This window comes from Bufo bufo, chromosome 3 (genome assembly GCF_905171765.1).
Source record: "Bufo bufo chromosome 3, aBufBuf1.1, whole genome shotgun sequence".
Classification (NCBI taxonomy): Eukaryota; Metazoa; Chordata; class Amphibia; order Anura; family Bufonidae; genus Bufo; species Bufo bufo.
This window is the reverse complement of record NC_053391.1, coordinates 635,315,265-635,341,166: the sequence shown is the minus strand read 5'-3', so window position 1 is coordinate 635,341,166 and position 25,902 is coordinate 635,315,265. Positions and strand designations below refer to the sequence as shown.

At 44.1% G+C, this 25,902-nt stretch overlaps 1 protein-coding gene across 1 annotated transcript in view; it reads right to left on the bottom strand.

The window, feature by feature from the left end:
• FLT3 (fms related receptor tyrosine kinase 3) overlaps positions 1-25,902 on the bottom strand; it is a 134,110-nt gene that overhangs the window by 38,271 nt on the left and 69,937 nt on the right. The window contains exons 10-19 of the mRNA XM_040426171.1: positions 20,866-20,969; positions 18,561-18,666; positions 17,950-18,125; positions 15,174-15,265; positions 11,883-12,018; positions 11,695-11,799; positions 8,271-8,381; positions 7,758-7,911; positions 2,742-2,866; positions 861-982 (exon numbers count right to left, since the gene is read on the bottom strand). Coding sequence (XP_040282105.1) covers positions 861-982; positions 2,742-2,866; positions 7,758-7,911; positions 8,271-8,381; positions 11,695-11,799; positions 11,883-12,018; positions 15,174-15,265; positions 17,950-18,125; positions 18,561-18,666; positions 20,866-20,969 — 1,231 coding nt within the window. The remainder of the gene's footprint in view (positions 1-860; positions 983-2,741; positions 2,867-7,757; positions 7,912-8,270; positions 8,382-11,694; positions 11,800-11,882; positions 12,019-15,173; positions 15,266-17,949; positions 18,126-18,560; positions 18,667-20,865; positions 20,970-25,902) is intronic.

Here is a 25,902-nt window from a genome sequence, read left to right as displayed (position 1 = left end):
GGATCTCTATTTTTTAGGTCCCCTTTCTAAACGGCGCAAGCTGTAGGCATCTAGAATAGACAGGGGAAAAAAAGATGACCCTAATTCTGGCCAAACGATGACGATAATTTGACCAGATGGCTATTCCCTCTCCCCCATCAGTTTCCACCCCTCCCCCCCCCCTCCCTGAGCTGCACGCTGTTTACAGAAGTGTACGTAGTCAGCACAGAGGAAGCATACATGTAAATGAAGCTACACGAATAGCCCGGAACAGTCACCGGAAACATACAAGAGCGACGTCATCACGGATTTGAGGCATTTCTGGCCCCTTTCTATTTTAATGCATTGTTTGTTCTCATGATAAACACTCCGCTCCATCACAGTCATCAGGCCCAACAATGTACTTTAAAGAGGACCTCTTCCCTCTCCTGACATGTTTTATTAACTACTTGAATTCTCCATGCAATAATAATTCTGGAGCATCTATTCTTATGGCTCTATGTTGTGCCATTCCTGTATTATTCCTGCTAGAAGTTCTGAATGTGTTGCTGGCAGTTTGCAGTGAAGGACCAGCTTTGGGGTGTGCTCCTGCACAGGCGGCATTGATTGGATACTGTCAGACTGTGCAGGGGCACACCCCCAACTTTAAACCTTGCTCTAAAAGATAGAAGAGTGACCAGTCCTTAAAGGGGTTCTGCAGTTTTTTTAAACTGATGATCTATCCTCTGGACACCAGGGACCCCCGCCGATCAGATGCTGATTATCTATCAAGAGGATAGATAGTCCGTTTAAAAAACTGCAGAACCCCTTTAACTACACTTGGTTCTGATTTAGGGACCACCTGTCAGGTCAGGAGTTCTAGAACATCATTGAAAACTCACCAACTTTGATTCAAGAAACTCCATCCCATTGGCAACTTGATATGAAAAACTGAGCAGATCTTCCAGTGTGAGGATGTTCAGATCTTCTTCGTCATACTTCCTGATGTTTTGGTATTTCATTTCTTGAAGACAGGAGAAATAAAAATGAGATTTTCAAGGCAAAAGAAACATTCAAGGTTTAAAGGGAATCGATCCGTCAGCAGATTTATGTAGTATTTCACGCTGCATGTAGTTGCCCGAGTATGAATCTAGTGACAGGCTCCCTTTACACTAAACATAGAAACATAGAATGTGTCGGCAGATAAGAACCATTTGGCCCATCTAGTCTGCCCAATATACTGAATACTATGGATAGCCCCCGGCCCTATCTTATATGAAGGATGGCCTTATGCCTATCCCATGCATGCTTAAACTCCTTCACTGTATTTGCAGCTACCACTTCTGCAGGAAGGCTATTCCATGCATCCACTACTCTCTCAGTAAAGTAATACTTCCTGATATTACTTTTAAACCTTTGCCCCTCTAATTTAAAACTGTGTCCTCTTGTGGTAGTTTTTCTTCTTTTAAATATGCTCTCCTCCTTTACCGAGTTGATTCCCTTTATGTATTTAAAAGTTTCTATCATATCCCCTCTGTCTCTTCATTCTTCCAAGCTATACATGTTAAGGTCCTTTAACCTTTCCTGGTAAGTTTTATCCTTCAATCCATGTACTAGTTTAGTAGCTCTTCTCTGAACTCTCTCCAAAGTATCAATATCCTTCTGGAGATATGGCCTCCAGTACTGCGCACAATACTCCAAGTGAGGTCTCACCAGTGTTCTGTACAGCGGCATAAGCACTTCACTCTTTCTACTGCTTATACCTCTCCCTATACATCCAAGCATTCTGCTGGCATTTCGTGCTGCTCTATTACATTGTCTTCCCACCTTTAAGTCTTCTTCCCACCTTTAAGTCCACTAGGAAGTGTTTTCTTGATGGTATGTGGTGTCTGACTTATGACAAACATTGTGAGATTTTGTTTGATTGTCAAAAAGCTTGTTTATAAGCATACTGCACCATAGAACATTTTTCCATTTAAGGTCCGAGTTCTCCTACGGTTTGCTAAGCTATAAATAAGACATGTATGTAGCAGCTAGCATAGCAGCTGCTGTGGGGTCCAAAAACCCAGGGGCGAATCTCAACTCAGTTAGAACTCATTGCAGTTAGTGATGTATATAGGCAAAGGAAGAATGCATTTCTTTTTTCATTATTTCTGTGCTGTGACATCACTGATTTATTTCTGTACATTTCCATGACATCACTGTGCACATTATGACCATTATTGCAACATCACTTGGTGCATTATTCCCATGCAGTCAGGATACCAACATAATCATATGGTTCTTATGTTCTGAATTATGCTTGAAGGTGTTCACTTGGTGGAGTGGGGCCCAATTTCAAATCTTGATATGGGACCCCAATGGTCCTAGTTACGCCCCTGAATGGAGATGTTATATGAGGTATTTAACAGTGCTTTACTCCTCCACCTTCCCATGCAGCAGACATTTGAAACCCTTCTGACAATGGTTGTTGCACACCACACCAGTTTTCATAGGTCTCTTGGTTGCTGGTTGGTCTACTGCCCACTGTGCATGGTCACTGAGTTTTTGAGGGTGGTCTGCTCTATGTAGATATACACCAGGCCATATCCTAATGGCTGACTTATCTGTATTCCAAAGGATGTACCGTGGCTTTAACATTTTCTTTTACTACTTAGTAACCTTGTCTGGCAGTAGTTTGAAGTGAACTTTACATCAAGGTTGCTACACAGTAAAACATGAAAATGTTGACTAAAGGTGAATATTTCTCATAGGTCCTGCATGTTTGTGTGACTCCCCCATACCTTCAGCTTGTTGAACCTCAGGCTGTGTGGTCGACGAGTCCTGGTTGCGCTGATTTTTGTCACGTTCTTGTTCTGCAGATACCCATTTATATGAGCAGTTGCTTAACACTGTCACAGCTCTGTCTCTAGAGGTGTGTAAAACAAATGTATTCACTGTGAAGGTCAGAGGGAAGCAACTAAAGTAAGTATCATCAAGGTACCAACTGGCTTCCTATGACATTAGCCCTACTGCTTGTATTATACAGATTAGATTCTGTAGAATGTTGTGTGTAGATATACAATACATTTACCAAAAATAGTCCCAAAACACCTTGTAACAAAAGAAAGGAGAGCTGAAAAAGAGGAATGGAGAATCCATGTGCATATCCATATAGGTATCCACTACTGATGACATTAAAAAAGACCTGTGTATACTTGTATAGAAAGGACCGGCACTCGCTCTGGTTGTAATTTTCAAGTGATTCCTGGACACACGCACCGCATCACTGACAGCGGAGTGCCGTCTGTATCTTCCTTGGATCTGATTAAAAAAGACCTGTCATCATTCCTGACCAGAGAAGTAATTGATTGTATTCATCATGAAATGATTCTGGAGCATCTATTCTTACAACTCTATGTTCTTATTCCTCTGTTATGCCTGTAATACACCTTTGGGCAGCCCTCAGTCGGCAGGGTGTATGGCAGGTCTTATCTCACTATGGTGTAGTGCCCCCACCCAAATCTTGCTTGGAGCAGGAGGCTCTTTCTCTTCTGGGGTCGACTTGGGAAACCCCTGCCCAGCTCAGTACACACTCACCCCAGGAAGGAATTAACTGATCAACAGATTTATTTGGGAAAGAGTCAACTATGGTGAGGAACATAAAGATAATGCAATAAAAGGAAAAAAGCACAGATTGCAATTCTGTGTAAGAAAGACCCCTGGTGAAGGGGGTGGCTATCTGTAACAGTAAGCGGTGATGGTCATCACACACTGTCCTTTGGATGATAAAAGCAATACACTCTTCCCAGCTATCTACTGCTAGCACTTAGAAGGCCATAAACTACTGCCTAACAACTAAGGCTACTTTCACACTTGCGTTCGGTGCGGATCCGTCTGGTATCTGCACAGACGGATCCGCACCTATAATGCAAACGCTTGCATCCGTTCAGAACGGATCCGTCTGCATAACAGTTTTTTACAGATCTGATTTTTCACTTCATAGCCTCATGTAAGAGATCAGGTGCTGCCAGGCAGCAGGGCCCAGACCCCCCTCCCCAGTTTTAAATTCATTGGTGGCCAGTGCGCCCCCCCCCCTCCCTCCCAAGTTTTAAATTCATTGGTGGCCAGTGCGCCCCCCCCCCCTACCTCCCTCCCCAGTATTATATTCATTGGTGGCCAGTGCAGCCCCCCCTCCCTCCCTCCCTCCCCAGTATTATATTAATTGGTGGCCTGTGCGGCCCCCCTCCCTCCCTCCCCAGTATTATATTCATTGGTGGCCAGTGCGGCCCCCCTCCCTCCCTCCCCAGTATTATATTCATTGGTGGCCAGTGCGGCCCCCCTCCCTCCCCAGTATTATATTCATTGGTGGCCAGTGTTGCCCCCCTCCCTCCCTCCCCAGTATTATATACATTGGTGGCCAGTGCGGCCTCCCCTCTCTCCCCCCTAATTAAAATGACCGACCCCCCATCATTGGTGGCAGCAGAGAGTTCCGATCGGAGTCCCAGTTTAATCGCTGGGGCTCCGATCGGTTACCATGGCAGCCAAGACGCTACTGCAGTCCTGGCTGCCATGGTTACTTAGCAATTTTAGAAGCATTATACTTACCTGCAATGTCTGTGACCGACCGGCCTGGCGCTCCTCCTACTGGTAAGTGAAAGGTCTGTGCTTTAAGCAATGCGCCGCACAGACCTTTCACTTACCAGTAGGAGGAGCGCCCGGCCAGTCACAGACATCGCAGGTAACCCAGTCCGAACGTTGGGGCCCGGTTGCAGAAAATGTTGGCATGCAAATGTTGGTGCACTTATGATTGTTCCACCCGGGAACTATCTGGGGGCTGCAGCATTAAGAAGCTTGGATGGCAGTGGAGTCGGGAGCAAGATCCCCCTTGGGTGCAGGACGACACTCCACTGGGAAAGCAGGCAGGGCTGTAGAGTTGATGCAGCAGCTGGACTCTCTCCTTGCACACAGGGACCACAGGAGCTGTCTGGGCTGGGCTGTAGGGTTAATGTAGCTGCTGAGCTTTCTGTTCTGCTACAGGAATCACTGATGCTGGCCTGTGATGCACTGTCTGCACAGAAGCAAGGTTCACTTCTGCCTGTGGAGATCTTTTAGTCTTCCTCTCTCCTGGCCCCGCTAGGGGGAATTACCACTCTTTTTACGCCATCACTATCTCTTATGGTTGACCCAATATCATCTTATGCCTTATTTCCATGTCCTGCAAAAATGTATATGTATTTCCTATGAAACGGTTATGTCAAATGTAATGTGCCTGGTTCACCAGCAGATGGTGGCAATATTGGCAGAGCTAGGTTATCTGGAATGGAACCTTTTTGTCCATTCCAGCCCTTTCTAGAGAGGGAGGAGTTTTGGTTAGTGAAGTTCAGTCTAGCCTTCCCCTCCTTGGGGAGAGGTTCCCACAGAACACCTTCAGTTCTGTGGGACCCAGAGGCCCAGCTACAAGCCTCATAAGCCAGGAAGTGTAGTCCCCTGGAAGATAAGAATAACGTTCAAGATAAAGATACCGATCAAGATACAGACTACAGAAAGTAAGTTCAGCAGAAAGGAAAAGTTCCTATTTAATTTTAAGAGTACAGATGTAGCAGAGCTGAGATTGTTTGCCTGCCAACATTTAAGCTAAAATCTGCTGATGACCAAGAGAAAGCTTGAAGATTGTTTCTGATGCAATATTACTCAAGTAAAGTTACTGTTCAACGTTCTACAAAGTCTGGAATCCATTTCTTTCATCATACCTTCACCTACTAATCCTTTTAGTTGCTCGGCTGTGGATGACTACACCTTGGGTTCCAGGATATCCAGATAGGAGCACCGTGACTTGTGCTACACCACCAAGGGACATTAGGCCACCCTTACACCAAATGTTCTGGACTGACATTCTGCTGTTTGGCCACAAGATGCCTCTGTTTCCTAACACAGCTACAGACTATATATATATCTCAATATTTATGAGAGAGGTGGAGTTACACACAGAACCTGGAGAGGAAGAGAGAAGGAGAAGGAGAGGCAGCCATCTTAGAGTGAGGCTGTGAGAGACACTGAGGAACTGTGTGAGCAGAGAATCTGACGGCATACAGGTGTGAGAGCCTACCTCAGTGACCAGAGCTGCAGCTAAGTGAAGCTGATCGTGTCCAAGACCCTGATCCTGTCTAGAGGAAGGAAGATTGCTGCTAGGAGTGCTGATGAGAGCAGAGGAACAAAGCAAAATACACTGCGGTACCACATGCTTGTTGGAGAGACGTTCTATTCAGAGTCACCAGCGGATGCAGAGCAGACCCGGGTCGGTAAGATCGTGCACACACCTCATTACAGTGTTGGCGCCTAGAGACTGAGACCAGGCCTGTAGTTAGTTACTTAGGGTCTCTGTGTCAGGCCACAAGTGTTACTATTGTTCATTGCAAGGACACCATAACTAAAAGTGACATTTCTCATTGGAGAGCTGATAAAAGTCCCACAAACTCAAGCCAGGCTGGTGTTTTGCTCAGAAGGAATACTCAGGCACGTGCTACAGGACCAGTTATGGGAGGGGGAATACTGTAGATCTGTGTAAGATTGTAAGCTGTTGTGCTGCACCGCAGGCTAGCCCGTACCACACACCCATACAGTGGTTCTTGTTCTTTTAGGGTAATAACAGGCAAGGTGTGGCAGTTTAGTTGTGCCTGCCAGTAGGTAAATTACTGCTCTTTCCTCCTGCATCCATCTTAGGGCGCCGTGCTGTGCAGCACAAGGGTCTCAGCCTTCGGGCTGGGTGTAAGTAAATTTATTGTATGTTCCCGGCATTGGTGGTTGTGGTTATTGTCACATTTAAATAAAATTCTGTTTTGGCAAAAGCTGGTGTTGGGGTTGCTTTCCTCGTTCGTGACTTCGCTGTATCCTGGGGAGCCCACCCCAGTACACGGCTTACATAACCATTACAACCGCAGGACACACCCTAGTCATAAACCCCATTGCTAATTTATTCATAACTTTTCAGTAGGAATAGCAGAGGAGCAGAACAAGTCAGAGTTCTAAGAAAAGATGCTCTAGAATTGTTATTTCATGGAGAATACAAGAATTTAATAAAACTGGCATATAAGGGCAACAGGTGCCCCCTTTTACTATGTAGACAAATTCCCCTGGTTTGTTTCCATCCTGTATGTAGCACTTCCTGTTCCTGTGTCCAACAAAACCCATGATGCATCTCTCCTTTCTCTGACACAGCTCCAGCACCGCCCCTAACAACTCCCAGCTGGTTTATAGCTCCTCCCACCCAACTAGTTACATAGACACTCCCCTATCACTGCCTCTAAAAACTCCCAGCTAGTTTATAGCTCCTCCCACCAAGCTAGTTACATAGACACTCCCCTATCACTGCCCCGCCCATGGACACAACATCACAGGAAATAAGAAAGAGCAGCATGGACATGGTCATGTGACCACAGCCGAGAATGAGAGATAGGAGCAATAAAGATAAATGAAATACATTACAAAGTTACATCTACCTTCATAAAGGATCATTTTAAAGGATGTTGATGTAAATCCCTTTGAGGCTCATACTCACTAAAAAAATTGCAGCCCCGTACAAGCTCACAGTTATAGGTCTTAGGGGCCCACTATACCGCCGTAAGCCTCCACTGCATATAGAGGCCTTATCCTTCATATTTCATATGAATGTACTACAAAAAAATTGCCGGTTCCATTGGACTCCATTTTATGGAGTTATTCTGTCAGATTCATTAAAAAAGGCAACAGAATAATTTCTTAATACGACACCATAACTGACCCCCATTATACCCGATTTGAACTGAATTTCGGTAAAATACCTGAATTTCTCATCCTGGTTGAAATTATGGTAAAAAGGGAAGTTATTATCCTTGAAAACATCTGACCAGGTTTTGTGGAAAGTATCTCTTCTGACTTTCAGGTAATTGAGAAGATCTCCATGTGGGCAGTACTCAAAAATTAAGTATATCGGACCTGTAAGAAGAATGGACATACAGAAGGAAACCTGTACAGTTTCTATGTAGTGTAAATATAAGGATCCATTCAGGCGTCCATAAGTGTTTTGCGGAACGGGTGTGGACCCATTTATTTCAATGGGGCCGCAAAAGATGGGGACAGCACACCCGCAAAAAAAATAGAACGTGTCCTATTCTTGTCCATAATCGCGGACAAGAATAGGCATTTCTATCACAGGGTCGGCTGTGGGCGGTCCGCAAAATGCGGAAGGCACATGGCCGGTATACGTGTTTTGGGAATCCGCAATTTGCGGACCGCAAAACACTTACGGACATCTGAATCAACCCTAAGGGGAGATAAAGTGATGTCACCTATACCTGACACAGTGCACGCTCCCAACAAATTCACTATATTGTCATGGTGTCCGACCTGGGTCATCATCTTCAGTTCAGACATTAAGGCATCTTTTTCCGAGGCATCAGGATTTTCTGAAATAAAAAATGACATGTCTTTGTGATATGTAATGTCAAAATGTGACCATGAGAATGCAGCGCCATCAGCAGGCAGCATGCTATGGAGCTGAGCAGATCAATATACATCAATACCCGTCATTATGGGATTCAGGGTGGGTTCACACATGGTAGATACCAATGGGGGTCATTGATCAAATGATCAAACTGGTTTAAAGTAGAACTGGCTTAGTTGCCCATAGCAACCAATCAGCTTCCACCTTTCATTTTCCAAAAGAGCTGTCCAAAATGAAAGGTGGAATCTGATTCGTTGCTATGGGCAACTAATATAATTATACTTTACACCAGTTTGATAAATGACCCCACAAGATTTGCCACTAGAGATGTTTTATGTGGCAAATCTGTACCTTTGTACAATACCAGTAGAGAGGATAAGATTTTAAGAAATCTCACCCACACACTGCTGATCTTTTCATTTCACCCGCAGGGCGTATTGGAAATCTGCAGCAAGTCAGTTTTAGACCACGTGCAGACGAGTACGGGTGAGCGCTCATAAGATCCTCAGGAATATCTGTGCGGATTTCTGCATCTTATCTGCACCAAAATCTGCAATGTCTAATAGCGGTTTTTGGTGCGGATTTAAAGCAGTTTTGCCGTAGATCTCGCCCTTCCATTGAAAAGGGTAAAATCAGCAGTTAAAACCGGAAACACAATTGACACGCTAATTATTTTGAAATCCACGCCGCAGGTCAATTTTTGCACGGTACATGAGATTAGTGTAATCTCATACACTATGCTGGTAACGTAATACGCTGCGGTTTTTCCACACGGGAATTTGCTGGAAATTCAGGTGGCCTTACAGAGTAACTAAACTTTTGAATAACTTTTTGGTAAAATATCCCTAATGTCATAATAAACTTTTTGTAATATACTTTATTAAGGTTTTTTGTATTTTTAATACACTTTACCCCCCCCCCCCCCCTAAAGCGGCGCACCTTCTCAGCAGTGTACGGAGTACAGAGTCTACAGTTTACAAATGGGGTCGCAGTGCAGGGAGTATGGGCAGGAGCGCATATTGCTGCTCCTGCCTGTGCCCCCCGGAGGTTTACTAACTCCTGGCATAGCACCCTGTACCCATGTGCTATGCCAGGATTAGCTGAGCGGAGTGGGCTCCTGCCTGTGCCTGCTCCACTGAACTAAGAGTCCTGCATGAAAGCAGGCAGGAGCTGCTGCGCTCAGCTAATCCTGGCATAGCGCATGGTTACAGGGTACCCATGCCAGGAGTTAGTAAACCTCCGTGGGGCACAGGCAGGAGCAGGAGCCCACTCCACTCAGCTAACCCTGGCATAACACATGGTTACAGAGTAGCCATGTTCTATGCCAGGAGTTAGTAAACCTCCGGGGGGCACAGGCAGGAGCAGCAATGTGCGCTCCTGCCCGTACTCACTGCGCTGCGGCCCCATTCATAAAGTGAGAAGTCAGCGGTATACATAAAAGTAAATTTTAGGCGCACATGAAAATGTGCGCTTTTGGGGGGGAGGGTCTATTTAAAATACAAAAAACCTTAATGAAGTATATGTCTGTGAAGGTTCTCATTTATCCAGGTCATGGTATATCTGTAAAAAAAAAAATCAAGAATAAATTAATGAAGTATATTACAAAAAGTGTTATGACATTAGGGACATTTTACCAAAAAATTTATTCTAAAGTTTATGTACTCTTTAAGCTGAGGAGCTCCACCAACATTTTCACTTTTGCAATGGAGAGAGTGAAATCCACAGCCGTTTCCGCGGCAAAAACAACATTTAAAGAAGACCTTTCATGGGATTTTTTTTTAAAACTAAAATCTTAGCATGTAGTCCGCTCCAGCAAATGCCATTGCTTTTTTTTTCAGATTGTCCCCACTGTTGTGACACTATGTCCCCCACTATGTTCTGGCGCCAAATATGCTAAGTAGTAGCATTGGTACAGAGAGTCAGTGGGTATCTCCTTCTCAGTGTCTGTGGCGCTGCTCAATCGCACCTGTCTTCTTTAGCAAAGATGGTGCCCGCTCGCTCCGGAACTACAAACTAGATAGCCCGTTACCAAATCTCAGGTGAACAGCTAGTCTGATCTTTGGCTGTGGAGGGGTCCGCTGTGATTGGACAGCGTCAGAGAGAAATTAAAAGAGCAAACAGCAGGTGGCGCTATGCAGATACATTTTATTGAATAACTCAGTGGCTATGCTAAATAATTAATTACATGCAATTACAAAAGTATTCAGATCCAGGTGCTGGTTTGAAAACTGTAGAATATTTTTCATGGGACAACTCCTTCAAAGGAAATTACTATCTGAGTCACTTATATCTTCCTGGATTGTATAGAACAAACCACTTTCAAATATAATAGCTGGTGCACATACACCATGATCAAGTAATGAGAACCTTAGCCTTCAGTGCAAGTTTTAGTATTGCTAGAACCTCTGTGGTGTCTCTAATGCACAATATTATCTGGAGATACCAGAAGCTGGAAGTCTAATGTCCCCCTGTACCAGGGAGCCAGTCCTGGTATTAAAGAGGACCTCTCCCCTCTCCTGACATGTCTGGTTTAGTAACTACTTGCATTCCCCATGTAATAATTCTGGAGAATCTAATCCTATGACTATGATGTGACATTCCTTTATTATTCCTGCTAGAAGTTATGAATGAATTGCCTGCAGTTTGCAGCTGAGTGTTACCAGTTTGGGGCGTGGGGTTGCACAGGCATCACTGTCAGACTGTGCAGGGACGCACTTCCAACTTGTAACACCCATCTGGACCTTCATTACAAACTGCTAGTGATTTATTCAGAACTTTTAGCAGGAATCATAAAGGAATAGCACAACCGTAGGTTCCTAAGAATAGATGTTATTACAAGTGGGGATGCAAGTAGTTACTAAAACACATGTCAGAAGAGTTGACAGCGTATACAGACCATATGTATTTTGCGTACAAATTACATCCGTGTGTATTCCGTATTTTGTGGAACGGAACAGCTGGCCCTTCATAGAACAGTACTGTCCTTGTCCGTAATGCGGACAATAATAGGACATGTTCTATTTTTTTGCGGAACAGAAATACGGAAATGGAATGCACACGGAATAACTTCTGGGTTTTTTTGCTGACCCATTGAAGTGAAAAAAAAAACGGAACGGACATGGAAAGATAATATGTTTGTGTGCATGAGCCCTTAGACTGAGCTCAATGCCAGGCACAACCATCTCTATGGACTAGCTGCTGTGCTCAGGTATACAACGAAGAGGGTAAGGCGCGTGCTACAGTGCTGTTGGGGCCCAACCATTCATTCCACTTACCTTTCAGCATTTTGACTGCCACCTGCAGGGACACCCCCGATTTGCTAATTCCATAAGCTTTAGCGGTAACCACTTTTCCAAATGCCCCAGATCCGACGGTCTCGCCTACAATATACAGACCACTAGATGAGTCTGTGTGGGTTGTTTGTGAGTACATTGTGTCTGATAAGACATTATCTGCCTCTCACCAAACTCCAGATTCTCTCTTGGGAACTCCCATTTTTTAACATCATAGGGCAGAACGCTGAAATCAATGTAGATGTATTCATTATCGGAGGGGCCGATGTACTGTATCATCTGCAGCTGACTTTCGTATTTGTACTTCTGTGCAAAAATAGAGAAAAATATAAGCAGAAGGTAGAAGAACAGCATTTAGGCCTCATTTACACGACCGTATTTTGGGTCCCCATCTGATCCACATGGATGACCCATTCATTTCTATGGGGCTGGAAAAAATGGACGTGTAGTGGCCCAGAGCAGCACTACCATTCCTACACCCTGCGACTAGGGTGGCCGTATGTCCGGTTTTAGGCCGGACAGTCTGGTTTTCTGGCTCCCTGTCCGGCGCAGGGCCTGGACGGACGCAGGGATGTCCACCCTTTCAGTAGCTCACGCTCAGACAGCAGCACTGCGCTGTCTGAGCGTGAGCTGCAGCAACTGACTGAGGCTTCTCTCACCCCCAGTCAGTCACTAGAGCCGCAGACATGGCTCCCTGTGGCTGACTGAGGGGGAGAGAAGCACTCCGGCTCAACTTCCCCTCAGAAAGTTCTTCCCTCTTGTTCCATTTGTTTTTTTACAGCCGGTGATGGGGGCGTGGCTTCACTGAGCATGGGGCATAGTTTATCTGTTTTGGGGGCGTGACCTGTGGTCTGGCTTTCTGGGGTGAAGCCAGTGGCCACCCTACCTGCTACCGTCTCTAATGGGCTAACCATAATGTCATCTATGTATTTTTTCCAGGTCCTGTTACACTGTGCCAGGGTCGTTGCTAGGCTAAAACATTTGGGGCCTGGGCCCCTGATGTTTTGTCCCAGGCCCCGAATGTCCTGCCTGCCTGCTAGATACAACTGTATTGCATTCCTTTAGGACGCCAATACAATTGAATCAAATGCACTGGAAGATCTGAAGGACCTGTGACGACATCACAGGTCATGTGACCAGTAAAACAGGCAGTGGTTGAGAAGTGAGGAGAGGTAAGTGAAGGGAGAGGAAGAGCAATGCTGGGAGTTGCGATTATTTAACTGGGACTGTATAATAGGGCTGAAGGGAGGGATGTTATTTACATAGGACTGAATGTTGGAGGGGGCTGGGGCAGGGTGCTGTTATTTACATGGGACTATATGTCGGAGGAGGCTGGGGGAGGCATTGATGTTATTTACATGGGACTGTATGTTGAGGGTGGTGATGTTTACATGATATTGCACGTTGGAGGCGGCTGTCGGAGGGGGTGATATTATTTACATGGGACTGTATGTTGAAGGCGGCTGGGGAGGAGGTGATGTTATTTACATGAAACTGTATTTTGGAGGGGGCTGTAGATAGAGAGAGATGTTATTTACATGAGACTGTATATTGGAGGGGGATGGAGAGATGGTGTGATGTTATTTACATGGGACTCTATGGCGGAGGCATTAAAGGGAGGTGAGTGATGTTATTTACATGGGACTGTATGGTGGAGGGAGAAATATAACTAAAGGGGGCACTGCAGGGGGCATTATAAATACTGGGGGCACTTCAGGGTGAGTATTATAACAGTAGAGGGCAGTATAAATACTGGGGGCACTGTAGGGGTATTATAAATCCAGGGGACATTAGGCGTTCTTATTACTACTGGGGGCTCTATAGGAGGGACTTATAGATCTGCCTTATTTCTACTAAGAGCACTATGGGGGGCCTTATTACTACTGAGGGGTCTGTAGAGAGCTTTATTACCACTGGGGGAACAATAGGGGGCCTTATTTCTACTGGAGGCTCTGTGAGGGCATTATTAATACTGGAGGGCTCTTCTACTAATGGGGGCCCTCTTGGGGAGTATTATCACTGTTGGGGGCACTGTAGGGGACAGTATTACTAATGAGGGCATTCTAAAAGGGAATTACTATTGGTGTGCACTATTACTATGGGGGCACTATTATTTCTTCAGGATAGTATTTGGGGGTATTGGGGAGCACATCGAGCACATGATAACACTGTGAGGACTCCAGGTTGGGAGATGATGATAGAAAAGTGAGGAAGCTAAGATGTCTGTGTGTCACACTCTGCAGCGACGAGGCGGCTGAAAGAAGTTGTCCGGACCAAATGGAGAAGATGATGACAAGGAAGATCTACATCGGAGGAGACATCACCTGGGAGGCCCTGGATGTGAGAGGTATGTGCTGCTGTATAGCAAGTAACAGGAAAGTGCGGGGGAAAGGTCGATTTAGAGAACTGGGCCATATTCATTGGGGCTTGGGCCTCAAATCTTTTGAGACCCTAGCAACGCCCCTGCACTGTGCATTCATAATATTCCTCTGAAACTGTTATGTTCATGTACTGTGCCTGGTTCACCAGCAGGTGGCAGTTTATCTGGCAGAGACAGATCTTTAGATAGAATGGAACTTACCATTCCATTCTCCCCCTTTTGGGCAGAAGTGGGCTAGTCCCTTCCTACCAAAGGAAAGGGTTGCAGGAAGCTATAGTCTAGTCCAGGCATGTTCAACCTGTGGCCATCCAGCTGTTGTAAAACTACAACTCCCACAATGGCCTGCTGTAGTAGGCTGATAGCTGTAGGCTGTTCAGGCATGCTGGGAATTGTAGTTTTGCAACAGCTGGAGGGCCGCAGGTTGAGCATGCCTGGTCTAGTCAGTCAAAAGTTGAGAGCTGGAAGGAAATGAGAATTACCGACTCCTTACAGTTTACAGATAGAGTATTGGGAGGGGGTCAACAGTCAAAGGCACCCCACTCCGAAGGTACGAGAACTGCTACAGAGTGCAGTAATCAGACCAAAGCTAGAGATTAGCACAGCAGAGAAAGATAAAGCAAGAGATTCAAGTTTGCCTGACAGTGTACCCCAAAACCTGCTGGAGCCAAAAGAAAGATCACTTCTTGTTTGGATGCAAGTTTATTCAAGTAAAGCTGTTGGACTCTTACTCCACCAACTATCCCTCTCCCTTTTATTGCTATGGAGCCTAACCCTGAGCAGCGACGGTATCCAGGTAGGAGCACCGTGACACACGAGACTAATAGGACTTCATCACCACTCGGGATTCCTAAAAACCTGGGACATGATCGACCCTGGAGAGGGGGGGTGGCACGTTGCAGATGCACATGGATGCCAGCTGTGTGCTGTCTGTGTGGCCATTATAGAACATGTCCTATTCTTGTCCGTTGGGCAGACAAGAATAGGCATTTCTATAATTGAGACTGAGAAAAGTGCGGGATGCATACGGCCATGTGCATGAGGCCTTACAAGAGTCATAAAGATAAAGAGGGGAAAATGTTACCTTCTTGTACTTGCTCAGAACCAGGACAAATAAAATAGCAAAACACAGTCCGCAAAGTCCAGCCACAGTGGGGAGGATTAAATGACTTGGCTCTGTAATAGAAATATAATGTTTGGTTTTAGAGGGTTATAAGATGTCTTCAGTGGTAAAGAACCAAACTACTCATAGACAATGATCGCCGCTGATTAATGCTGACTTTTCATTTTATTAACATTCATGACGAGTCCCCAAGCGGTATGTCACCGCTGGATCATGTGCCATTTTGAGACATGCCACCGCTGAAGCCAGTGATTGGCTGCAGTGGCTCACATGTCCCCACCGGAAGCATCGCCGAGAGGAGTCCCTGCGCTGGAACTAAGCAGCTGCACCATGTGAGCGCAGTTCTTTCTTTAAAGGGAACCTGTCATCAACTTTATGCTGCCCATACTAAGTAGAGACAGGTGAGTTGATTTCAGCGGTCTGTTATTTAAGGCTGGGTTCACACGGGCGTTGCGGGAAAAGGCGATTTTTCTGCGCGAGTGCAAAACATTGTAATGCGTTTGCACGCACGTGAGAAAAATCGGCATGTTTGGTACCCAAACCCGAACTTCTTCACAGAAGTTCGGGTTTGGGATCGGGGTTGTGTAGATTGTATTATTTTCCCTTATAACATGGTTATAAGGGAAAATAATAGCATTCTTAATACAGAATGCATAGTACAATAGCGCTGGAGGGGTTAAAAAAAAAAATTATGATAATTTATCTCACCTTAATCCACTTGCTCACGCAGCCGGCATCTCTTCTGTCTTCTTCTTTGCTGTGTACAGGAAAAGGACCTGTGGTGACGTCACTCCGGTCATCACATGGTCCATCACATGATCCATCACCATGGTAAAAGATCATGTGATGGACCATGTGATGACCGGAGTGACGTCACCACAGGTCCTTTTCCTGTACACAGCAAAGAAGACAGAAGAGATGCCGGCTGCACGAGCAAGTGGATTAAGGTGAGTTAAATTTTTTTTTTTTTAACCCCTCCAGCGCTATTGTACTATGCATTCTGTATTTAAGAATGCTATTATTTTCCCTTATAACCATGTTATAAGGGAAAATAATAATGATCGGGTCTCCATCCCGATCGTCTCCTAGCAACCGTGCGTGAAAATCGCACCGCATCCGCACTTGCTTGCGGATGCTTGCGATTTTCATTCAGCCCTATTCACTTCTATGGGGCCTGCGTTGTGTGATAAACGCACAATATAGAGCATGCTGCGATTTTCACACAACGCATAAGTGATGCGTGAAAATCACAGCTCATGTGCACAGCCCCATAGAAATGAATGGGTCCGGATACAGTGCGGGTGCAATGCGTTCACCTCCCGCATTGCACCCGCGCGGAAATCTCACCCGTGTGAACTCAGCCTAAAAGTTAAAAGTAAGTGGTTGCTGAGAACCAACATCACAATCATTGCAGACTGGGCCTGGAAGAGTCCCGGCCACCTGAGAAGAGTCCTGGTTATTCATGAATTCCTGCTCTCCTGCCCACCTGCTGATGACTGACAGTCTAATACCTAGTTTTCTCCCTTTCTCTCTAGGAGAGAACTGCCAATCATCAGCAGATGGGCGAGAGAGCAGGAGATTAGGAATAACCAGGACTCTTCTCAGGTAGATTGGACTCTTCTCCAGGCCTGGGCTGCAATGATTATGATACTGGTTCTCAGCAACCACTTACTTTCAGCTCATGAGTGACACACCGCTGACATCAGCATTTCTGTCACTATTGTATGCTGCCCTCAGTGAGGTCAGCATAACGTTGATGACAGGTTCCCTTTGAGTACAGTGCAGTACTGGCTAAAAGTAAAAAACTTGCCAAAAGCTGGGATAACCTTTTAAGGAGTTTTCCCACCTAACATGCAAAAATGCCCATATTCTAGTAAATCAGAAATCAAAGTTAAGACCATTAACTAAATTTGAGTCATTAGGTCTTTTCTTTACTTTGGTATTGTTGAGTTTCGGTGTGGCAGACATTTTTGCAGAGCCATATTGGTTGTCACTTTTGAATTGCTTGTAGAGAAGAATATCAATGTAATACAGCATCAGACATAGACGGACACCATACCGTACAGCAGCGCCTAGAGCTCCATATCACCAGGGGCTCTGTGCGTCTCCGCACACGAGAACTATGATTTCGCACACATATATCAGTTCAGTTGTTGTTCTGCTGTGGCCAGAAACAACTAATATATGTGTACGTGCACTTTAGTGCATGTCCGTCTATAATCTGATAGCGCTGGAAACAAAACCGCCACATGCCACACTATTTCACATCTGAAGTCAAAACTGTTGCACTGGATGCCTTAAAGCAGACATCCTCAAACTGCGGACCTCCAGCTGTTGTAAAACTACAACTCCCACAATGCCCTGCTGTAGGCTGATACCTGTAGGCTGTTTGGGCATGCTGGGAGTTGTAGTTTTGCAACAGCAGGAGGGCCGCACTTTGAGGATGCCTTCCTTAAAGCATCCCAATATAAAATTTTGGAATCAGTTCTGGCATCAGTTTTCCTCCAGGGTTTCTGTACTACACCAGATGGAAACTGAAACAGATGCCTGGATATATGTGAACCTATGCCAGGTGTATGATGCTGAAGATGAACTCGACCCCTTATTCATGTGAGAAGTTGCCGAGCTGCTTTGTTTGTCAGCACTGGTCTGGTCCTGGGAATGACCCAATGTCGTTCAGTTCCCCAATGTATTGTAATAAATCGGCATATAGGAAATAATCTACAAAGAAACATACCAAGCTGTTTAAAAAAAAAATTAGCGCATGTTCTTCCAGCAGAATTGACAGCGCAGCTGCAGATGGTGATGGTTTCTGCCTGGTTGTCCACATCCAATGTGCTAGTGGAGATCCAAACGGGTCCGTTTCTTTCCCGTGGTCCCTCTGTAATTCCATTCTTGATTTCTACTTCACAACTGTGAATAAAATCCTCTTGAATAAAGGCTCCATGTAAATTAAAGATTAAAGGGGTTGTCCCATGAACACTATTTATCATCTACATGTACGATCGCTGGGTGTCCGACCACTGGGACCTTTACTAATCATGAGAATGGGGGTCCCTGATTCCCCTGTGTGAATGGAGCAGTAGTGAGCATGTGTGACCACCACTCCAATCACTATCTAGAATGCTACTGAGTACAGCACTCGGCTATCGCTGTTAGTCCAACAGAATGGATGGAGTGCTGGTTACCTATGCGTGTTACTGCTGCATTCACACAGAGGATTCAGGGAGCTCTGTTCTCATGATCGCAATTGGACCACCAGCGATCATACCTTTATTACCTATCCTAGGTGCTAAATGATGTTTTGACCCAAACCCTTTTTATGCCCAAATTTTTATGTAAACTTACTTGGAGCCACCATCACTCTTCTTCCACAACCAGTTTGGCATTGGGTAGCTTTGTGACTTGCAGGAGACACTTTCGTTGGTCACCTTACATTCTATCTCAGGTTTTTCTAAAAAATAAATATATTTCATGTACTTCATATTTCATGCATTTGCATTATTACTAGCTTGACCATAGCAGGGCTGGCGAGGCTGGCAGCAGACCTCCAGGGCTGGAACTTGGGCCCACTAGCCTTGAGGACACACAGTTCTGCTGGTAAACATGCTTTGTATGAACGAACCTGAAGGTAGGGGTAGGTAGGGACTCTACTGAGGCCTACAGAAACACAATAGGTGACCATGTAGTGAAATGGGGATTGTAAGATGGACACTCAAAGACATGACATTTTCTATGATTTTCTCCAGCTTGATTTCCACTGAACACCCTGAGAAAAACAGGTCTCACCACCAAACCACTAATGAGATCACATTCATGATGATAGTATATGGTATATGCTAATGTAGTTTCTAATTATATAGTTGCCATTATATCTTATTGCACTGTTGTACCTACACATCCAAGGAGGTTATTACATGTACAGTTCATGGTGGCAATCTCCATCCTGGCTCTCCATGGGCCAAGGAATAGAGGACACACCTTTTCCTTCCTCTGGGCTTTCCTTGGACTCTTTGGGAGCTCCTGCTTGGTGTTAGGTGGAGTTTAAATGATGGTTGATGTTTGACAGGGTGCAAGGACGGATTTCCGGTGGAGTGAAGGCCAGCGAATGATGGAGACGATGACCAGGCTCATTTATTACAATGAATAAAGTCTCTATTGATTAAATTTATGATAGGAGTAGTAATCCATTCAGCAGCAAAAGGCACAGTTCTGAGGTATATCATAGTGCAGTTCTTATCCCAATGGCTAGGCAGCAACAATGGTGGCAGGAGTAGTCCCTGAATCTCTCTGTCAAAGCTCAACTTGCAATCTTTCTAAATAACTACAGACATGCAAATACGTTCTCATTAACCCTTTCTGCAGTTCCCAGGTCCAGATCTTGGATCCGGTTGGATAGTCCATCTCAAAGTGTGGTGGGCACTGAAGCAATATTCCCTTTCCACAGTAGTAAAGTCTTTTTTGCTATAATGAGCAGTATAAGTAAACATTTACAAGGATAGGTGCACTACTGTGGTGGATGCAATCAACAAAATCTGACTAAACCCTCACTCTGATGTTAAAATGAGACTTTAGCCAATATATCCTTGTATTAAGGACATACCGGAGCCCGCGCACCCCGTCAAGGTATCTCAAGTGGCACGGAACCTAACGCTAACCTACCTGTGCCGCATGGGCAGTACCAGGGGCCAGTGGGCGAATTATAGAAGCGTAAGCAACGGACCACATGTGCAGGATTTGCTCCCCCGGGTATAGATGCACAACTGCATATGGGGTTGAGCATTTCCTGCCTCTTAAGACCACGTTATGTGGTTATGTAGTTTCTATAATGAGCAGTACCTTACTGTCTTTATCCTACAAGGCCTTTATGGTTCTTGACCTTCTAACATGTCTATTTTATTTTTTAGGGGTACTCTGGTATGATGTTTTCTTGGACGAGTCTTCACTTTGGGCCTAGTCAGTAGAAGACCACACGTCTTGTCTCTAGCTCTGAGGACTAGACCCTCCCCAGCAGGTGGGACCAGCCCATCTCCTAGTGAACCTGTCAAAGACTGTCAGTGTTAACCTTTTGTTGCCCATACATTGCCATTTGGTGTATGCAGTGCATAGAGAAGTAAATGCTTTAACAGTAAATCACAACATTTAACACAGTAACAGGAAACTAAGCCTTTGGAGTACTGCACATGAAAGACGGCTTGCTGGACCACTGGGGAAAAAATGCTAATTTGCACTCTTATCTTCTCATATAGCTATACTGTAGGTGCTATCTCATCACGGCATGGGGGCTGCAGTTAAACATCAGATGTTTTAATACATGGAAGGCCTGAGACCACCACAGCTAAGCAGCTGCTTAATAGAGAATCTCAACTGTGGCCAAGGGGAGTCGCAAGCAGGGGACACCCTCTATTACGCCCATATACCTAATAGAGCAAATGTACAGGGGTTGTCAGAAGACAGCACCTTTATTTCCATTCTGTCTACATTGTACTGGAACATATATACATAGGTGGCCAGCTATGACACTTTAAAAAAATTTTTTTTGCAAAGGCTTGTGTGGCTAACACTACAGTTATTTTATAATATACTGAATAATAATCTTTAGTTATATAGCTCCAACATATTCCTCAGCGCTTGAACAGTTATGAGAACTCACTTAGTAAATTCAAAGTGAAGGTTTTTCCAAGCTGCACGTCATCATTTTCTATGTAAAACAAGTACTCTCCAGGAGTGTTTTTATGGTGACAGTATGAAGATTTGCTGTCAACAAATTAAGAAAATTTCCAGTTAGTATTATATTATTGCTATAACTTCATATTCCATCTGTACATAGGTTATAATTGCTTAGAAGAGTTATACAGTACTATGATTTATTGAAAATATGATTCATTTCAAGCTGGCTGTTCAGAGGGAATGCCTTTTCTCAGTAGGTGCTGCAGCTCAGGTATCGTGTCCTTTCTCAGGGGTGTGCCCTTTCTGCTGCAGCTCTCTCCCTGTAACTCCCCCATGCCAGGATCCAGCTTCTAACAGTAGATATGGCAATGGCAACCATGGCATCTCAGTGGTCAAATCCCGGTAGTGCTTTGTTCGCAGTGGCCAAACGGCTGTTCCATGCCGAGATCTAGATCCAAAGCCTGCCACAGCAAAGTTCTTATGGATGCCTGCCTGTGGAAGTGCTCCATAGGAATATAGGAATCTCTCATAGGCTGCAATGTTAAGTCACTGCAGTCTATGGGAGAAGCAATCAGATTAATACATGTTAAAGTCCCCTAGGGGGACTTAAAATAAGTAAAAAAAAGTTTATAAAAATCTGTATATTAAAAAATTCAGATCACCCCCTTACATGTACAGCAGGCTGATCGGGCGGGTGCAGATGCTGCGCCCACCCGATCAGCGGCACGGGCCAGGGAGTCACTGACAGCCGGGTCCCTGCTGCATATGCCGGCATCGGTGAAAACACAGATGCCGGCATATTAACCCCTTGTATGCTGCGGTCAAAGCTGACCGCGCCATGCAGACAGTTTGCGGAGGGTACGGGTGCCCTCTACATCTCCATCAGGTCCCCACGCTGCAGTGGCAGGGACCCGATGGCAGAGAAGGGAAGCCCGATGCCTTCCATAGGCATCGGGGCTTGCCTTCTACGGAAGCCTGTGAGATCCAGCCCTTATGCGTTTCAAGTAAAAAAAATAATAATTTTTTCCCCAAAATAAAACACATAAAATTGTTAAAAAAATTGAAAAGAAAAAGAAAACTAGACATATTGGGTATTGCCGTGTAAATAAAATAAAAACTGTGCTAAAACAATCATTTTTTGTCACCTTACATGACAAAAAGTGTAATACCAAGCGATCAAAAATTCATACGCACCCCAAAATAGTACCCATTAAACCGTCATCTCATCCCGCAAAAAATTAGATCCTACCTAAGACAATCGCCCAAAAAATAAAAAAAAACTATGGCTCTCAGAATATGGAGACACTAAAACATGATTTTTTTTTGTTTCAAAAATGCTTTTATTGTGTAAAACAAGTAAATAAAAAAAGTATACATATTAGCTATTGCCACATCTGTAACGACCTGGTGTATAAAAATATCACATGACATAACCCCTCAGATGAACACCGTAAAAAAAAAAATATGGTATAAAAAAAAATTTTTTGTAACCGTACATCACAAAAAGTGTAATACCAAGTGATCAAAAAGTCATATGCACTCTAAAATAGTTCCAATTAAACAGTCATCTCATCCCGCAAAAAATGAGACCCTACAGTCGCTAAAAAAAAAAAAAAAACTATGGCTTTCAGAATATGGAGAAAATAATTTTTCTCAAAAATTTGTCATATTTGGTATTTTCGCATCCGTAACAACCTGCTCTATAAAAATAGCACATGATCTAACCTGTCAGATGAACATTGTAAAAGACTAAAACTAAAAACTGTGCCAAAACAGCTATTTTTTGTTACCTTACCTCACAAAAAGTGTAATATAAAGCAACCAAAAATCATATGAACCCTAAAATAGTACAGACAAAACTGCCACCTTATCCCGTAGTTTCCAAAACTTTTTTGGAGTTTCTACTCTAGGGGTGCATCAGGGGGCTTCAAATGTGACATGGCAACTTAAAATTATCCCAGTGAAATCTGCTCTCCAAAAACCACATGGTGCTCCTTTCCTTCTGCGCCCTGCCGTGTGCAGTTTACGATCACAAATAGGGTGTTTCTGTAAATTAAAGAATCAGGTTAATAAATATTGAGTTTTGTTTGGCTGTTAGCCCTTGATTTGTTAGCGGAAAAAAATGGATTAAAATGGAAAATCTGCCAAAAAAGTGAAATTCTGAAATTTCATCTACATTTTCCTTTATTTCTTGTTGAACACCTAAAGGGTTAACAAAGTTTGTAAAAATCTGTTTTGAATACCTTGAGGGGTGTAGTTTCTAAAATGGGGCCAATAATGGGTGGTTTCTATTATGTTAGCCCCACAAAGTGACTTCAGACCTGAACTGGTCCTTAAAAATTGGGTTTTGGAAATTTTTAAAAAAAATTTAAGATTTGCTTCTAAACTTCTAATCCTTCTAACATCCCAAAAAAAGAAAATGTAATTTATAAAATGATCCAAACATAAAGTAGACATATGGGGAATATAAAGTAATAACTATTTTAGGAGGTATCACAATCTGTTTTAAAAGCAGAGAAATTGAAATTTCGAAAATTGCCAATTTTTCAAAATTCTTGTTAAATTTGGTATTTTTTTTATAAATAAAAATAAAATATTTTGACTCAAATTTACCACTGTCATGAAGTACAATATGTGACGAGAAAACAATCTCAGAATTGCTTGGATAAGTAAAAGCGTTTTAAAGTTATCACCACATAAAGTTACACGTCAGATTTGCAAAAAAATGGCCTGGTAATTAAGGTGAAAAATGGCAGGGTCCTGAAGGGGTTAAATATAAAAATAAACAATAAAAAGATTAACATCATTAGCATTTTCATGCCCTAAAATATAAAGATAGTTATCCTGTACGGTCAACAGCATAACGGAATAAATTAAAATGGTTAATTTGCCGATTTTGTCGCTTTGTCTCCTTAAGAAAAATTTAATAAAAAGTGAACAAAAAGTCATACACAATGTAAATGATGACATTAAAAACTACAGATAGCCCCACAAAAAATAAGCCTTAATTTAATTCCATATAAAAAAGTTATGATGTCAGAATATGGCGATGCAATAAAAATGTAGAAAAACTAATAGTAGCTGTAATAGTACTGACCCAGAGAATGAATGTAACAGATCATTTTTACCACATAGAAAAGCTGTAAAAACAAACCCACAAAACTGTAGAGAAATTGTGTTTTTTTCAAATTCCACCCCATTTGGAATTTTTTCCAGCTTCCCACTACATCATATGCAATATTAAATGGGGCCTTTAGAAACTGCAACTTGTCCCGCAAAAACAAGCCCTATATGACTATGTGAACAGAAAAATAAAAAAGTTATGGCTTTTGGTAAAGCAGGGAGTAAAAATTGAAAAGGAAAAAAAAAATCAGAGTCAGAAAGGGGCTGAGGAGCCATGGTCCTGTCACGGATGGTGTACAGGAAACAAGACAATACCATATAAACAATGTCTCTCTGGATCCACAACTAAGGAACAAAGGGAGACCCCTGCAATAGAGCTGCCGCTCTCCCTCACTGCTCAGCCTATGCGAACACCCCAAAGGTGGATGGCCGCATATCCACGTTCCTCGGCTATCTATTACCTGAAGACCCTACAATAGTGAAGGGACACGACCACCGGCTCCCTACACTGACACGGAGGGAGTCAGGGTCACCTGGGTCCAGAAAAGACAAAAACATAAATACATAAACAGCACTTATCTGCAGACGACTGACGACTGGGAACTGGGAACTGGGAACAGCATGCACACACACTCCAGGAAGTTGTATCAGCCGCACACTACTGCATTATGGGGAGGAACTTAAAGGGTAGCGATCAGTCTGACTGCATGACAGCTGAGATAGACTAACGAGATGAGAAACTAAACCAAAACAAAGAAATTCAAGGAGGAGGATCTGAGAAGCTCCTGTGAGCGCTTCTCAACTGTCTGGCTGTGACAGTACCCCTCCCTCTAGGAGTGGACTCCGGACACTCAGGGCCCACCTTCTCAGGATGGGACCTATGGAAAGCCCTGATGAGACGAGAGGCCTTAATGTCCGTCACTGGGACCCACATCCTCTCCTCAGGACCATAACCCTCCCAATGAACGAGGTACTGGAGGGAACCGCGGACAAGACGAGAATCCACAATCCTAGAGACCTGAAATTCAAGATTTCCATCAACCATAATCGGAGGAGGAGGCAAAGGCGAGGGTACAATAGGTTGAACATAAGGTTTCAATAAGGACTTATGAAAAACATTATGGATCTTCCAAGTCTGAGGAAGATCAAGACGGTAGGCAACAGGATTGATGACAGACAGGATCTTGTAAGGCCCAATAAACCTAGGACCCAACTTCCAGGAGGGAACCTTCAATTTGATATTCTTGGTAGACAACCACACCAGATCACCAACATTCAGGTCCGGACCAGGCACACGTCTCTTATCCGCCACACGCTTATATCTCTCACTCATGCTCTTTAGATTATCCTGAATCTTTTGCCAAATAGATGACAAAGACGAGGAGAATCTGTCCTCATCAGGCAAACCAGAAGAGCCCTCTCCCGAGAAAGTCCCAAACTGCGGATGGAACCCATATGCACCAAAAAATGGTGACTTATCAGAGGACTCCTGACGACGGTTATTTAAAGCAAACTCAGCAAGGGACAAAAAAGAACACCAATCCTCCTGATTCTCCGCCACAAAACAGCGCAGATATGTCTCCAGATTCTGATTGACGCGCTCTGTCTGGCCATTCGACTGCGGATGGAAAGCAGAAGAGAATGACAACCGAACCCCCAAGCGAGAACAGAAAGCCTTCCAGAATCTGGAAACAAACTGCATGCCCCTATCAGAGACTATGTCTGAAGGAATCCCATGCAATTTGACAATGTGGTCAATAAATGCCTGCGCCAGCGTCTTAGCATTGGGCAAACCAGGGAAAGGGATAAAATGCACCATTTTGCTAAAACGGTCCACCACCACCAGAATCACAGACTTCCCCGAGGAACGAGGCAAGTCCGTTATGAAGTCCATGGA